The following is a 15,645-nucleotide window of genomic DNA, read 5'->3' as shown; positions in this document are numbered from 1 at the left end:
ACCAAGTTCTAGACCAGTAAGAATAACAGAGGGACCAGATGAGGACAGCAGGGGTAAGCCTAGAGCACTCGGAGCTGTGAAGCAGTCAGGGGACATGCTGAGGACAAGACACAATGTTCTGGAGTTCTTTGCAGCTGCCCACCAACCTAAGAGGATGCACTGTAGCACGGTGTCATGCAAGGGCAAGATGGATGCAGTCCAAGAAGGGCCTGGCTCTGCCTCAGCTATCTGCTCTGCATCCTTTGACCTCGGCAGCCAAAGGTAGGAGAGAGACAGCACCCGGAGAACAGGTTCTGAGTATCACCAACAGTGCAGCACTACAGTTAAATAAAACAGTGCCTCACTGCACTTCCTTGGCATTGCTTATTCCTACTTAACTGTATCTTTGCAAACCCTTACTTCTTGTCCAAAGGAGGGAGAAGAGTGCCTTAGCCAAGGACTATCACAGTTCCCACACTGGGTCTAGCAACACAGAAACTTTGTCTCAGTGCCAACTTACAGTGTGACTTCGACAATTTTCAAGGATGTTCTGTGGCAGGTTATAACTGAGAACAAGTCTTCGAAATTCAGGCAACTGAAAGAGAGACTGAAAGAAAGAAATTTATTCTCAACTTCTTTCAACTGTTGAGGCCTGCTCCTTTGAATGTAACTGAAGCCATTTTGTATTTAGTCTCCATTTTGCTCCTAAGGTGAAATTGAGTACAGGTTCCCAGACTCTGCGTCCCAGAAGGAACTGTCCATAGCCGACACTGAGAATTTCTCCTAAAAGGCACTATGGTTGTATTACTTATGCTGCTAGCTCAGTCCTCTGGAACTCCCCTGTTCACCACCCAGCCACCATCCCTCTTACCTCACTTAGGACCAATCAGCTTAAAAGTCAGCCAAAACGTACAACTGCCTCCACCCTCGCCTCTGGCAGTTCGTATGGTTTGTGTGGCGGCTCCTGAACCCCAACAAAAACAATTGCAGTTTTTGTTTTTTAAATTATCTAACAGGGTCTTACTAGATATTTTAGGCTGCCCTTGTACTCCTTATGTAGTCAAGGCTGGCCTTAAATTCTTGATCCTCCTGCCTCAGACTCCTGACTGCTAGGATTACAGGCATGTTTAATTACAGGTGCAGTATGTCAAAGCCAGGCATGGTAGCTTGGAGTGGTCCAGCACTCAGGAAGCTGAAGCAAAAGGAGTACAGTGGTTGCAAGGCCATCCTGGGACCCAGTGAGGTCTAGGTCCATCGCCACACTGTGAAATCCTAGCTCATCATTACCTTGTTTTAAAAGTATCTATACTGTCAACCTACCAATTCTACTATTATAAGGAAATGATTGGAGAGATGGCTCAGCGGTTAAGAGCACTGACTGCTCTTGCAGTGGTCCTGAATTCAATTCCCAGCAACCACATGGTGGCTCACAGCCATCTGTAATGGGATCTTACCTCTCTTCTGGTGTGTCAGAAGACAGCAACACTGTACTCATAAAATAAATCTTTTTTTTTTTTTTTTTTAAAGTAAGCGCCGGGCGTGGTGATGCACGCCTTTAATCCCAGCACTTGGGAGGCAGAGGCAGGAGGATTTCTGAGTTCGAGGCCAGCCTGGTCTACAGAGTGAGTTCCAGGACAGCCAGGGCTGCACAGAAAAATCCTATCTCGAAAAACCAAAAATAAATAAATAAATAATAAAATAAAATGAAAAAATAAAAGATTTAAAAAAAAAAGCAAGCAAGCAAGCAAGAAAACCTAAGCCTGTTGAACACCTCTCACAGCAGTCAAGATTAAGGGCATTCTGACTCTAGTATATGCCTGTCTGTACACACACTAGAGAGCTGTGGTCTTGGACTAACTCACTGGCAGTCCTACTTTCCACAGTGCTTTTATGACAGGTCTCACAGACCGCGGCTGATGTGGAATGCACCACAAAGCCCAGGCTGTACCTGTAGCAACCCTCTTGCCCTTTCCTCAAAGGTGACTACAGATCTGAGTCACCTCACGTGGCTTTGCTCCCGCTACACTCACTGTGCTTTAATTATGTGCTCACTGAGGGGTTGGGAAGGCAGCACACACACATCAGGTCATTTGTATGGAAGCCTGAAGGAGTCAGTCCTCCCTTCATGCCTCTGCTTAAAAGCTTCTACCAGCTAAGCCACCGAAGACCACCCTACAGCAGCAGCACCTCAGCTGAGTCATCACACTGTGACGGAACACCATGACCAAAGAGCAAGATGGGGAGGAAAGGGTTTATTCAGCCTACACTTTCACAGCACTGTTGATGGACAGAAGGAGGCAGGTCAGAAACTCAAGCAGGGCAGCAACCTGGAGGGCGGAGCTGGTGCAGAGGCCATGGAAGAGTGCTTGCTTACTGGCTTGCTCCTCACTGCTTCATCAGCCTACTTTTTATAGAACTCAGAACCCCTAGCTCAGTGATGGCACCACCCACAAAAACTAGGCCCTCCCACATTATTGACTAATCGAGAATACCTTACAGCTGGATCTCATGGAAACATTTCCTCAACTGTGGCTCCTTCGTCTCTGATGACTCTAGCTTGGGTCAAGTGGACACAAAATCAGCCAGTACACCCTCCTTCACAATGCCTTTGTGGCATTTATACGACCTGATTCTCTTAGCCAAACTCCAGTAGAGTACGGGCTTTGTCTTAGCCACTGCTGTTTCCCAGGTCCCAATCAGAGCCAGGCATATAGTAAACAAAGTATTTTGGCTTGAGCAGCTAGGTGATGCCACAGAACCATAGCACAGACATGCCTCCAGGCAGGGAGAGGGAAAGAACACACGAAGCTGATAGTGCTGAGGGAACGTTTTTCTTAAGTGTGTGATAGCTTGTCTTATGTCCACTTGACACACAAACTACATCAATCTAAGAGGAAGGAACTTCAGTTGGGACAGTGCCTCCCTCCATAACACCCAGCTGTTAGTGAGCAATGGGGGAGGCCCAGGACACCATGAGTGGGGCCATCTCTGGGCTGGTGGACTGGGTTCTATAAGAAAGCAGGCTGAGCAAGCCATGCAGAGCAAGCCCGTAAGCAGCACCACAGTCTCTGCCTCAGCTCCTGCCTCCAGGTTCCAAGGCCTGTTTAGGTTCCTGTCCTGACTTTCATCTATAATGAACAGTGATATCAAAGTGTGAGCCAAACTCTTTCCTTCCTGTGTTGGTTTGAAAAGGGATGGCCCCCAAAGACTCATGTATTTTAATGCTAGGCCATAGGGAAAGGCACTATCAGGAAGTGTTGCCTTTTTGGAGTGGGTGTGGCTTTGCTGGAGGCAGGGTCTGAGGTCATATATGCTCAAGCTAAAGCCCAGCGTGGCAGTCTCCCTCTGCTGCCTGCAGTTCAAGATGTAGAACTTTCAGCTAGCTACCTTTCCAACACCATGCCTACCTTCGTGCCACCATGCTTTCCTCTATGATGATTCCAGGCTAAATCTCTGAACTGTGAGCCAGCCTCAATGAAATGTTTCCCTTTATGAGAGTGGCCGTGAGCATGGTGTCTCTGCACAGCAACGAAACCCTAACTCAAGACACTCCCAACTTGCTTTTTGGTCATGTGTTTTACTGTAACAATAGAAACCCTACCTAAGATAAGTTGTACCAGGAGTAGGGGAGTGCTGTGGTAGACCAGACTCTGTTGTTTGGAGAGGACTGTGGAAGGGCTTTGAACTTTGGGCTAGAAGAGCCACTGAGTGTCGAGAGTTCAGTGGACTGTTCTCTAGGAGCTTGGAAGAATGCTGAGAGCAGTCCGGACGATGGAGGCCAGACTCACGACTTTTCAGAGGGAAGCAAAGACTCTCCTGGGCTTTTGTGGGAAGATTCTGTGGTTCTGGTTAGCTGGGGCTGAAGAACAGCTGTGATTAACAAGGTATCAGTACTACTAAAGGGAAACCTCTGCTTGCCAGGACAAGTGATGCTGGTCAGCTGGAGCTGTGAAATTAGTGGTGATTTGGACCTCATGCTGGCAGCCAGACTCGGTACCATGGAAGAGTAACCTAGGCGGTAGTGGTTTTGAAGGCATGACAGGGTCACGGACAGCGGCTTGGCATATGAGAAGCCAGCAGAGGCGACCGAAGAGGGTGCAGCCTCGGTAGCAGTAGAAGCCCCAGAACTGAAGGGGTCGTGGAAAAAAGGGGAGGCTTTGCACCATGAAGAGAGTGTAGGAGAAGCTTTTGGTGAAAGTGCAGCCAGTTGCTGTAGACCCCAGCATTTGAGATACCAGCACTACAGAGCGACCACAATTGCTCATAACTGCTGAACCATCTCTCCAGCTCCAGGAAATATTTAATAGCCACTTCTCTCAAATGAAACCCATCCACTTGCCTGGCTTTACTTAGAACCTGAGAGTATTCTTTTCTGAACTAGAAATACATTCAGTTAATGCTTATGTAGTGTTGTATACAAGGATGTAAACATAGGTATTTTGAACTTAGCACATCTACAGCCTATTGGCAACTTCTACCACAAATTATCCCTTCCGTGTCAAACGGCAGTGAGCTACCTGTTCACTCCTCGAGACCTTCGAGTCCTATAGATTTCACAGTCCTCCTCCCCCAAGAGTGTTTTCACAGGACCGGGAATGTGGCTCAGTGATAACATGCTTGGAGTAAATAATATATATGTAATTCATGCATATAGCTATAGCATGGTGGTACATGCCTAAAACCCTAGCACTTGGGAGGTACAAGCAAAAGGGTCACAAATTTGAGGCCAGTCTAGACTACATAATGAAAAAGAGTAATTTTACAGTCCTCTTTCCAGGATGCCCATCTGCCATGCCCCTACTCCAGACTACCCTGAATGGTATTCATTAACTGCTGACCCCAAACACTTAATGTATTTATATTTTAGTATTGTGCAGTTTAGACATCACAAATTCTCAGTCCAAACATACCAAAATAACTACAACACAACAACACGACAACAAAGACTACCTACCCAGTTTCACCCAATTCAACTTATACTTCACATGTTTCATTTTAGCAAACTATGAAATTATATCCAGGAGAAAACAGTTGTCTCTTAAAAACACCATACCTGAATAACAGCACTGAACCAACATGTGTTGCCAACATTTTTCAGCCCAACTGGCCAACCATCCACTCTCCTCCAGTTATTGGGATTGTGGTTTTCTCCCCAAACTTCACAGCGTTTTCTCTTTGAGCGTTTAGTTTCTGCAGAGTTAGCCTCATGCGCTCTGTAGCATACCAACACCACATATCAAAAGAAAAAGAAGGAAAAAAAAAAACCAGTTAAAGAATGATTTACTATACAGACCATGCTGGTATTTTGAACAGATGATTCTAATATCAGGATAACCATCCACTGGACAATCAAGTGTCTACAGAATAGCTCTTCAGTTGTAAGTAAGTGAAAAGAGAGGTTTAATTACAAATTTAAGCCCTTCCACCAGAAACTATTACTAGTAAGACCCATAGTAAAAATGAGTTGAGGTTCCAGGCTATTCATTCCTACCACATTAAAGGTTTACACTCAACCGGGATACCCTACTGAAGAGCTTGTACTTATCAGGTACGTGGGCTCATTATTGGTTTTCCTTAGTAACTGGGAACACACTTTGTAAACTTCTACTCAAAAACTACAGACCGGGTTAAGAGTCTCCATGTCTGTCCCTCTTCAGAGTGAACCAAGAGCCAGAGTGTCGGCACATACCTGGGATCCCAGCACTCTCGAGGGTGAGGGAGACAGGTCACAGATTTCAGGCCACTCTGAGACACCCCCCACCCAAAAAAATAGAAAAAAGAAAAAAAAGAGGGACGGGGAGGAGAAAGGGAACTGAATAAGCTAAGATTGCTCCTTAAAGAAACTATCTTGGAGCAATGAAGAAACCTGAGTAGCTTTCCCAGAATACAATATGACAAAGCAACCACGAGGAACAAAGATCATAAATTAAAGCAACAACCTATTAAGATCTCTGTTGTCAGCCTGAATGTTAGGAGACTCCAGGAGACTCAAGGCAATGGCTGCCTGCAGGTCATCTTTGTTGTCGTGAGTGAGGTCTATCACTTCTGTGAGGAAGAGATTCGTTCATTAGTTCATGTCAGGAAGTAACGAAGGCAAAGCACTTCCAACCACATGCATCCCTAACTCTCACCAGCGGCTCCTCGGCACACATCTTGTAACTGTCTCAAAGGCAAATGAGCAATATAGCTGCACTGCAATCCTATCCCGACAGTTCCCAAGTAAGTGACCAAAACAATTCTCCTGGGCTGGGGTATGATCAGTGCACAGAACACCTGCTGCTTAAGCATAAAGACCTGAGTTCAAGTTCCATCACCCATGTAAAAAAGACAGGCACGGTAATTGCATGCCTATATTCTCAGTCCTGGGGGAGAACGAAGAGTTCATGGACTTAGTAGCCTGGCTGCTTAGCCAACTAGTCAGCCCCAGGTTCGGTGAGCAGCCCCGTCTCAAAAAAAAAAAAAAAAAAAAAAAAAAAAAAAAAAAAAAAGGTAGAGAGGCTGGAGAGATAACTCAGCAATTAACAGCACCTACCTGGTGGCTCATAACCAGTCATAACTCAAGCCTCTTTTGGCCTCTGAGGAGCACTAGGCAGTACTCAATGCACTGACATACACATATGCAAAATACTTATATACATAAAAATAACCAGAACTTTAAAAATAAATGAGATAGACAAAGACACGTGAAACAAAGCTCTGACCTACATACATGCAATAAATAAAATGTTAATATCCCACAAAATCAAAAATATATTTCATACCTGTAGGCTAACTGCCTTTACTTTACCATTGTAAAAACATCCTAGCATCAGATAGTCAACCATACACATAGTGTTCTATGATGAATGGAGGGCTAGCTTTATAAAGTTGGCTTATGACCTAGTACAGACATACAAAAACTAGTCAAGAAGAAAAAAACATTTAAAGCCATCATGGGCTGAAGTAAGGAGAAAGAAGGAATGAAAGAAATCATTTAAAAATTTGATCCCCAGGCTAGAAAGATAGCTCAGCAGTTAAGAGTACTGACTGCTCTTCTGAAGGTCCTGAGTTCAACTCCCAGCAACCACGTGGTGGCTCACAACCACCTGTAATGAGATCTGACGCCCTCTTTTGGAGTGTCTGAAGACAACTACAATGTACTTACATATAATATATAAATCTTTTTTTTTTAAATTAGGTATTTATTTCAGTTACATTTCTAATGCTATCCCAAAAGTCCCCCACCCACTCCCCCAAAATAAATCTTAAAAAAAAAAAAAAAAAAAAAAAAAAAAGCTTGACCCCAGGCCTGGCTTCCAGCAATGGCTCAGTGACCCCTCAGAAAGGGTTGATGTGATAAATGAGCGGCCAGTCGCTGTCTTCTGCCTGTTCAGAAGACAAGGACAGGAGACCTACTTGCTAAGAGATCTTTGCTGGTAGCACTCTCTTCTACTTCAGATGGTTCTGCAGCAGTTGTGTCGTGACTGGGCTCCTTAACTCTTTGGTCTGTGAGAAGGCTGACAGCCTGGGTGATGTCACCATTACTGGCCTAAAAGAAAGAAAAGAAAAAAATAACAAACAAATTTCAAAAGTAAAGCACGGCAGAGTTAACCGTGTGCACTAGTTTGGGTGCTGTTCTTTTACTACCATGGTGACAGAGTGAGTCGACCAAGCCCAATCATAGGTCTGAGGCAGAGAGCAGACAGTCTAGTGAAGGCAGGGAGCCTGGTGCACCTGGAGATGGAGCAAGCCAGGTGATACGAAGACTCTAAACTGCAACATGAAAAGCAAGTCACAGCCTGGCTGGACAGTTCAGTCATCTCAGGAGTCTAACTTCACAGAATAGTTAGGGCACAGCGCGTCACTCCAGGGAACTGGCAGCTAACACGGGTGATAAGTGCACTCAGCCCAGACAGTGAAGCCATGAGCAGTCACCATGTTTTACACGGTGACATAGCTGTTTTGAACTTCTTTTTTTTTTTTTTAAAGATTTATTTATTATGTGTAAGTACACTGTAGCTGTCTTCAGACATTCCAGAAGAGGGAGTCAGATCTTACGGATGGTTGTGAGCCACCATGTGATTGCTGGGATTTGAACTCAGGGCCTTCGGAAGAGCAGTCCGGTGCTCTTACCCACTAGGCCATCTCACCAGCCCCTTGAACTTCTTACTAAGAAAATAGTCTAAAAGGCACAACAATGCCTTTTACCCAATCACAGAACCATGTTTTATCTATACTGCCTATACCTGCTGGCTATTTTAAAGCTAGGTGTGCTACCATTTCCTTGGGTAACATTCAGAATGTATCTTTTCAAAATATAACCAACAATACTTAAGAATATCACGTGTTAAGAGCAAACAAGTTTCCTTCTGGAGTTATTTTTGGTTTGTTGGTCCCACTCAGGATCCATATGGATACAATGCACATGGATGCTGGGACTCCTAAAAGCCCACTGTACATTCCCACCATCTACTTCCAAGTTTCTATGTTGAAGAAACTAACCACCTGACCTGTAGTTGGTTCCTGTTCTTATGCTTGCACCTGGTATAGAAAGAGCGTCTGCTGACACACCTGACATGTGGGAAACTGCTTCAGCGTCTGGCAGCTAAGCTGGGTCTGGAAACCAACCTTTAATGCTTCATGAAGAAAGGAAGGATCCTGGATGCCTGTGATTTCTCGCAGCTGATTTAACAGCATCTGGCAGCTCTGTTTTTGAGAGACAAAATCAGATAGGTGTCAGAAAGCATTCCTGGGTACCTTCTGGACAGAGAGGCCCAAATCTTGCACTTTTCACTTTATAAAGTGCTGACAAGCTCCATGCAGCAAGTTGCTGATGGTCAGAGACACTGAAAATGCCCGGTCTATCATTTGGTCTCCGGATATACTTTGAGCAGTTACAAGAGATATATATGACTCAACAGAAAACTCCAAATACCCAGGACACTTGTAACCGTCAGCCTTAACGTATGCTTAAGGAGCCTTGGCCTTTCCTTTCTCGGAGCAGAGCATCAGGTCATATAAGGCGCACAGGGAATCTGCATGAATGTGAGGATGAGCTATTTTAAGCTTTACTGTGCATGCCATTTGTGTGTGTGTGTGTCATTTTTCACTGACAATAAGCTTCTAACCATGTAATTAGCAAATGGCTGGTACTACTAACCTTAAAAGAAAGCTAGCACTTTCTCAACTATCAAATAAGACATAAAGTTCCGGAAGAACGAGCTGCAGGTGCTCCATTCATCGGAACCACAGAGAGGCCTAACTACACAGCTCATCTTAAGAACCCTTCTCAGCCTAAGTGCTCACCCTACCATCCTGGTGGGCAGCCAGAGCTGATATAAAACACCTCTGGACACGGAAAGCTCAACTCAAACAACCGGCTGGCCGTTTAGTAGGTAAGTATGGAAAAGAAACCGGTTAAATCGTGAGCAGCGATCTAATTTATACCATAGCTAAGGTTGTGTGTGCCAGGATTAAGTCCTGACTTCACACTCTACAGGCTTCACCATTAAGTTCAATTAGTAATGTCTCAGAGAGTCAGCTTCATTTACTGCCAGCTGTAACCGAAACAGTATCCTAAGGTCTTCAACAGCTGAGGGCCCCGCTGGCAACACTTAAGTACCACAACTAGAAATAACCGACTGAACAGCCCTCCCAGGCCTGGAAAAGGGATCAGAGCCTTTCTCTTGTCACAACCTCTCCAGTCAGAAGCTAGAAATGGAATCTTCCCACTGAGACAGCAGTCTTGGACATTATGGGTCTTGACAAAGCCACCACCAGAGCTGGGCAGGGAAGGAAGGGGCTATCAGGCTGAGATTCTACTTTGGCAAAAACTGGAAATATAAGCAGGTTTTATTTTTTTTTTCTTTAAGGTACTAATTTCCTTCCAAATGAATTCTAATCCCATTTGATTTCACCATGTAAAAGGTATGTGAATCTATGAATCTGGAGCCTACAAAATTTTTTGGAAAGCCAAAATCAACATACCTGAAAAATCGTGGGAGAGAGGAGTAAGAAGGACTAAGAAGGAGGGGAAATAAGAACCACATCTTCATCTGGAATTGCTCTGAATGTCACAAGTCACTCCAATGCAGAGACAATAAGAGTCCCAGCACGAAATAAGTGCTAACACACACAACCTACTTCTGGCTCTGTGCTGTTCTGAAAGCTCCATAAGTATTAACTAACTGATGCTGGCTTAGCTCATTCAAACCTCATAGCAACCTACGACCACAGAGGAGTAACTTAGAATTACTGCTGGGGTGGGTGGGCTGACTGCCAGCATCTCTAAAGAGACAATGAAACAGAAGCAAATACCCTCTTAATGTAAACCAGTGCAAACATTTTATTTATTTATTATTTATTTATTTATTTATTTATTTATTTGGCTGTATTTTGACCTGGAACTTTGCACAATACTAAACTTCTCTTTTAAAAATGTGCCAGTCTTTATACTATCAGAAGTTGATTACTCAGTGGTACAATGTGCTCTAAACAAGCTAGTATTGGCAGGTCGGAGGGTAACAACTGTGGCATTCTACCAGTCAAGGCAAGCATCATATAGTGTTAATTTTTAAAAGTGTACTCTATTGTATAGGTGTTTTGCCTACATGTCTATATGCTCATGCCTGGTGCCTGGGGAGGTCAGAAAAAGGACTGGACCCCCTGGAACTGGAGTTACAGTGTGAGCTACTATGAGGGTGCTGGGAATTGGACCTGGGTCCTCTGGAAGAGAAGCCAACGCTCTTAAGCATGGAGTCATGTTTCCAGTCCTTCACTGTTTGTTAGGTGTGATGGTTCATACCTGGCACCCCAGCACTTGAGAGACAGAGGCAGGATTTTACAAGTTGGGAGGCCAGCAAAGCCTGTCTCAAAAAACCAAACAAGAATTACAAAAGTTTTTTTTTTACAACGGCCAAAGTTATCACACACCCACAGTGTCCCCAGTTCACGCTCTGACACCTCACAGAAGTAGACTTTAAGACTAACCCTCTCTAACTACACTACTCCACAGAAAATACACTCTAGTGCAAACAAGACAAAGCCCGTGCTCTGTTTTGATGAAGTCAAAAGGTGGCAAGCACAGACAGGTTTGCATTTCCTTGACTAATTTCATACTGTTTTCAGAGGCTTTTAAAGGAAACAGACCCGCCCATCTAGAGGAAGGCTGGCTGCACACCTCAGCTCCAGTGGCTTGAGAGCCAACCAGACCTCACTAGGACAGATTTCTCTTATTCTTAACATTTTTTCATACAATATATTTTGGTCCTATTCTTTGCCCTCCCTAATCCTCACTTTACCACCGCCCATCTAACTTCAGATTCTCCTCCCTCCTCCCCTCCCCTCCCCCCCAAAAAACACCAAACCATAACAAAAACAAGCACACACTGAAACCAACAAACAAATGTGGAGTGTGGGGGTTTGTGTTGGTGAACTGCTCAGTAATGGGGCCTGCCCTGGAGTGTGACTGATACACCCACGGTCACTAGAGAAAAGTGAACTTTCTCTCCCAGGCAGGTATTGCAAATGTCTTCTTGGTTAGGGATGGGACTTTGTGCTCATGTCTCCAAACTGGGAAAGAAACTGTAGCCAGTAACAGACCAATACCAGTTGAGCAGTAAAGGCAACTCAGCCTTAAGCAGGATTCCGTGAAGAGTGAGCGATGTCTCCACACAGCAATGTTGGACCTATGTGCTGGGAGTCAGAGAGTGTGAATGGGGTGGGGGTGGGGTGTCTAAAAAAGAACTCATGGCTTTTCTGAGACGGACAGACCCTCTGGGGATCGAGCCACTACCTCTTTTCCTCCTTTTATAATTCTTTGCTATCTAGCGGTTTTCAGAGAGCTGGGGTATCATTTATCATGCAGATGGGAACATAATGCATTAGAGGTTGCCTGTTGGTCATTCTGGCAGTCTTTTTAGGGCCAACTAGTTTGGAGCAGCCCACCCTGGCCACTGAGATCCAGTGTGCAACCTTAAGAGCGAGTGACTAATAGAAGTGTAGCTAGGACAGCAGGCATGTTGGAGCAAGCCAGTAACCTGCTCTCAGGAAGATCACTGAGGAATTGGGACTAGCCTGAGCTACACAGTGAGTCACAGAATGAGTTCTAGGCCAACCACATAGAGACTTGTCTTAAAAAATGAACACGGGAAGAGCTCATGGTCCTCCCAGAGGACCTATGGGTAGATAATGATTGCTAGGAGAGGAAGACAGTTCTCCAGTTGTGCAGTCACTCAGAAATTGTTCTTAGGCCTGTAAATAACCTCTCACCCACGCTCCAGAAACTGTAATTAAAGCCACTGGGTCCCCAAAAAGACATCAAAGTAGGAAGAGTAGTTGTCAAGAGAAAGGGGGATCATCAGGACAAGGAAGATAAAGGATCAAATATATACACATATAAAGGTCACAATGAAACCCACTGTATACAATTAATACATAATGGAGAAGTTGGGGCAGGCGACAAAACTGAGCAGCTAAGAGCACTGGCCGCTCTTCCAGAGGATGTGAGATTCAATCCCTAGCACCCATCTGGCCTCCAAAGACACTGTACACACATGGTGCACAACTATACATGCAGGCAAAAGAGCTATTCACATAAAAATTTTAAATGGTGCGTAGGTATACATATGTGTAAATACTACTTGAGGCTGAGGCAAGAGGGTCAGGCACTCAAGACCAGCCTTAGCTACATTCAAAGCCAACCTGGGCTGTAAGAAACTGTCTTTAAAAAATGATATGAAAATTTTTAGGCAGTGGTCATACATGCCTTTAATCCCAGAACTCAGGCAGTGACAGGTGGATCTCTGAGTTTGAGGACAGCCTAGTCTACCCAGTGAGTTCCAGGGCAGTGACATACTGACATAGTGACAAGACCCTGTCTTGGGGGCAAAAAATGAGGGAGTGGGGAGACAGATGGGAAAAAGGGAGAAGGAGTATTTCTGCTAGGTCACACACAGATAATAAAGTCAAAATGGGATGAAAATACCCATTGGGGTAATTATCTACCTTGTATAAAAAAAGAAGAAAGGGAGGGTAGGAGGGAGGGGCTGGAGCGATGACTCAGTGGTTAAAAGCTAGCTCTTCCAGAGGTCCTGAGTTCAACTGCCAGCAACCATATGGTGGCTCACAGCCACCTATAATGAAATCTGGTGCCCTCTTCTGGCCTGCAGGAATACATGAAGACAGAGCAGTGCATGCATGCATACATACATACATACATACATATGTAAGTGAGGAAAGGAAAGGAAAGGAAAGGAAAGGAAAGGAAAGGAAAGGAAAGGAAAGGAAAGGAAAGGAAAGGAAAAAGGAAAGGAAAAGAGCCAACAATGTCAACTGGTCAAAGCATCTGCATTCCAAGTCTGGTGACCAGAATTTGGTCCAAGACCTTAACAGCTGGAAGGAAGAACTTCCTCCACAAAGCTGTCCTCTGATCTCCACACAGATGGGGACACATATCATCACACTTGTATCACCCACCCCCCAATAAGTTAAAATTTAAAGCATTTATAGTTAGGGAGTTAATAATAATTTGGCTTACAGCCCCAAACAAAAAGAATTTATTACTTAATAAACATAGGGGCTGGAGAGATGGTTAAGAGCACTGACTGCTCTTCCGAAGGTCCTGAGTTCAATTCCCAGCAACCACATGGTGGCTCACAATCATCTGTAAAGAGATCTGACGCCCTCTTCTGGTGTGTCTGAAGACAGCTACAGTGTACTTACATATAATTAAATTAATAAATCTTTAAAAAAAAAAAAAAAATATATATATATACATATATAAATGGCTCGCTTTCCTCCCCCCGCCCCTACAACCCAGGAGAAAGGAGTCCCAAAAGTACTAGATCACACACACAAAGGAACTGCTCCTTCACCCCATCGCCACAGCTAGAGGCTACCTCTGTTCATCTCACCAGAACAGGTGACCAGGAGTATTTCTCAGACTACATATGATGTCCTTCCTATGCCTTGCTTTAGAAGACCTAAGAGAGTGCTTCTTCTTTCAGTACACACCCAACTAAAATATAAGAAGAGACCACAAAGCCAGCAGCCATGTGGAACACGCCTACAAAACCTAAGAAAAACAGTACCCAACAGTATAGTATGTGGGCAAGATAACAGGAAGCTGGGCCATCGGGTTCATGTGCCCAGTTTTAGAAATTCAGGCACAGTAAAATGTCATTGTCAGGCGTGTCTTGCTCCGGCACCGGGTTCCTGGGGTCAGGATGAATTCAGATAGAATGTGAGAAGGCCAGCGGCTCTGCCACAGACAAATGGGGGCACTGTGTGTACAGAAGTGTCTTTATTTGTGGAGGTAGGACAAGCTGTGCAAGCTGGTTCTCTTCTTCCTCTGTGTGGGTCCCAGGGATGACACTCAGGTCAGGTTGTTAGGTATGGCAGCAAGCACCTGGTATCTGCTATGCCATCCTCCTGGCTCAGAAAGTGTATTTACAATTTTTAATATTTTGATTATTTACTATTTTTGCGTGTGTTGGTGTGTTAGCTGCATGTATGTCTATGCACCATATGCATGCAGTATCTACAGAGGGCAGAAGAAGGCATAAGATCTGGGAGAACTGGAGTTGTAAACTGTCTTGTGAGTGCTGGGAATTGAGCAGTGAATGCTGTTAACCAAAGCATCTCTCCAGCCCTTGGGAAAGGTTATCTATTTATTTGTTTTTAGCGCATGTTAACAACTATTTCAAAATGGGGTGAGGGAAAGACATTTCAGCTGAGTGACAGGGCTTTTGGGCAAAGCAGTGGTGAGGAGAGGAGGGGGCAGGGTGCTGGCGGAAAGCAGGGAGGTAGAGCACACCTTGGCACCTCAGACAACAGGAATAAAGCTTCAGTCACGTATTCTCAGAGGGATGTGGAAGTGTGTGCAACTGACTCCACAAAGCTGTCCTCCCTACACACACGCGCGCACACACACACCCTGTACGTGCACACTACACACACACACAAACAGTAACAGGAAAAACTAAAGGGAGAGCATGACCAAGGAAAGACACTCAACATATCCACCTTTTCTTTTAGGGTGATCAAAACTTAGAGACCTAAAAAACCAAACAAGCAAAGACAGTCCTGCTCTGGGGCACAGGGTGGCTGGAGCTCCTGCCAGAATGCTGAGCTGATGAGTGCACACCACCATTGCCCAGGAGACTCAAATTTACATCGTATCTGAGAGTCAAGCAGCATGCTGCTGGAACCACTCCAGAAGACCTTTAGGCTGGCTTGACTGGAAAGCCAGTTCACGCTGAGGGGGACTCACATCTCACCTATCACAACCTTCCCAAGCATCACGTTTTTGTGCCTGGAAAATGAGATTCATAGCATCCACAGGATGTCAAAGAATCATCTCAGTGTCCAAGTAAAGTCTGCTCCTGTTTGTAGAAAACCACTGCCACCCTAGAGAAAAGACGGTCCAGTCTCAGCACCACCATTTCCTAGTTGTGCCACTCGGAAGACTCTACATTCTAGATTTACAAAATCTGCCTTGAGAGGTATGAAGCAGGTTCAAGCGCCTTCCAGTCAAGTGGGCATCAGGAAGTTTGGGTCTAGGAAGGCTCATGATACAATGGGAGAAGTGCTTTGACATCAGAGCTAGGCAACTCTCAGAACTCAAGCCAGGCTGGATCAGTCCACCCCAATGTGTGTATGTAAAGGAATCTGCTTAAGATTTCACAG

The 15,645-nt window shown here is 44.8% G+C and overlaps 1 protein-coding gene across 9 annotated transcripts in view; it reads right to left on the bottom strand.

Moving 5' to 3' along the window:
* Usp28 (ubiquitin specific peptidase 28) overlaps positions 1 to 15,645 on the bottom strand; it is a 57,199-nt gene that overhangs the window by 33,503 nt on the left and 8,051 nt on the right. For 8 of the 9 annotated variants that reach the window (XM_006510259.4, XM_006510261.4, XM_006510260.4 and 5 more), the window contains exons 2-6: positions 8,587 to 8,664; positions 7,375 to 7,507; positions 5,919 to 6,024; positions 5,033 to 5,192; positions 500 to 586 (exon numbers count right to left, since the gene is read on the bottom strand). In XM_006510259.4, coding sequence (XP_006510322.1) covers positions 500 to 586; positions 5,033 to 5,192; positions 5,919 to 6,024; positions 7,375 to 7,507; positions 8,587 to 8,664 — 564 coding nt within the window. Of the gene's footprint in view, positions 1 to 499; positions 587 to 850; positions 944 to 5,032; positions 5,193 to 5,918; positions 6,025 to 7,374; positions 7,508 to 8,586; positions 8,665 to 15,645 lie in introns of all 9 variants that reach the window. The other variant, XM_030244323.1, reaches the window with a different exon arrangement.

The sequence above is a fragment of the Mus musculus genome, chromosome 9 (genome assembly GCF_000001635.26).
Source record: "Mus musculus strain C57BL/6J chromosome 9, GRCm38.p6 C57BL/6J".
Lineage (NCBI taxonomy): Eukaryota > Metazoa > Chordata > Mammalia > Rodentia > Muridae > Mus > Mus musculus.
This window is presented reverse-complemented; position numbering and strand designations above follow the sequence as displayed.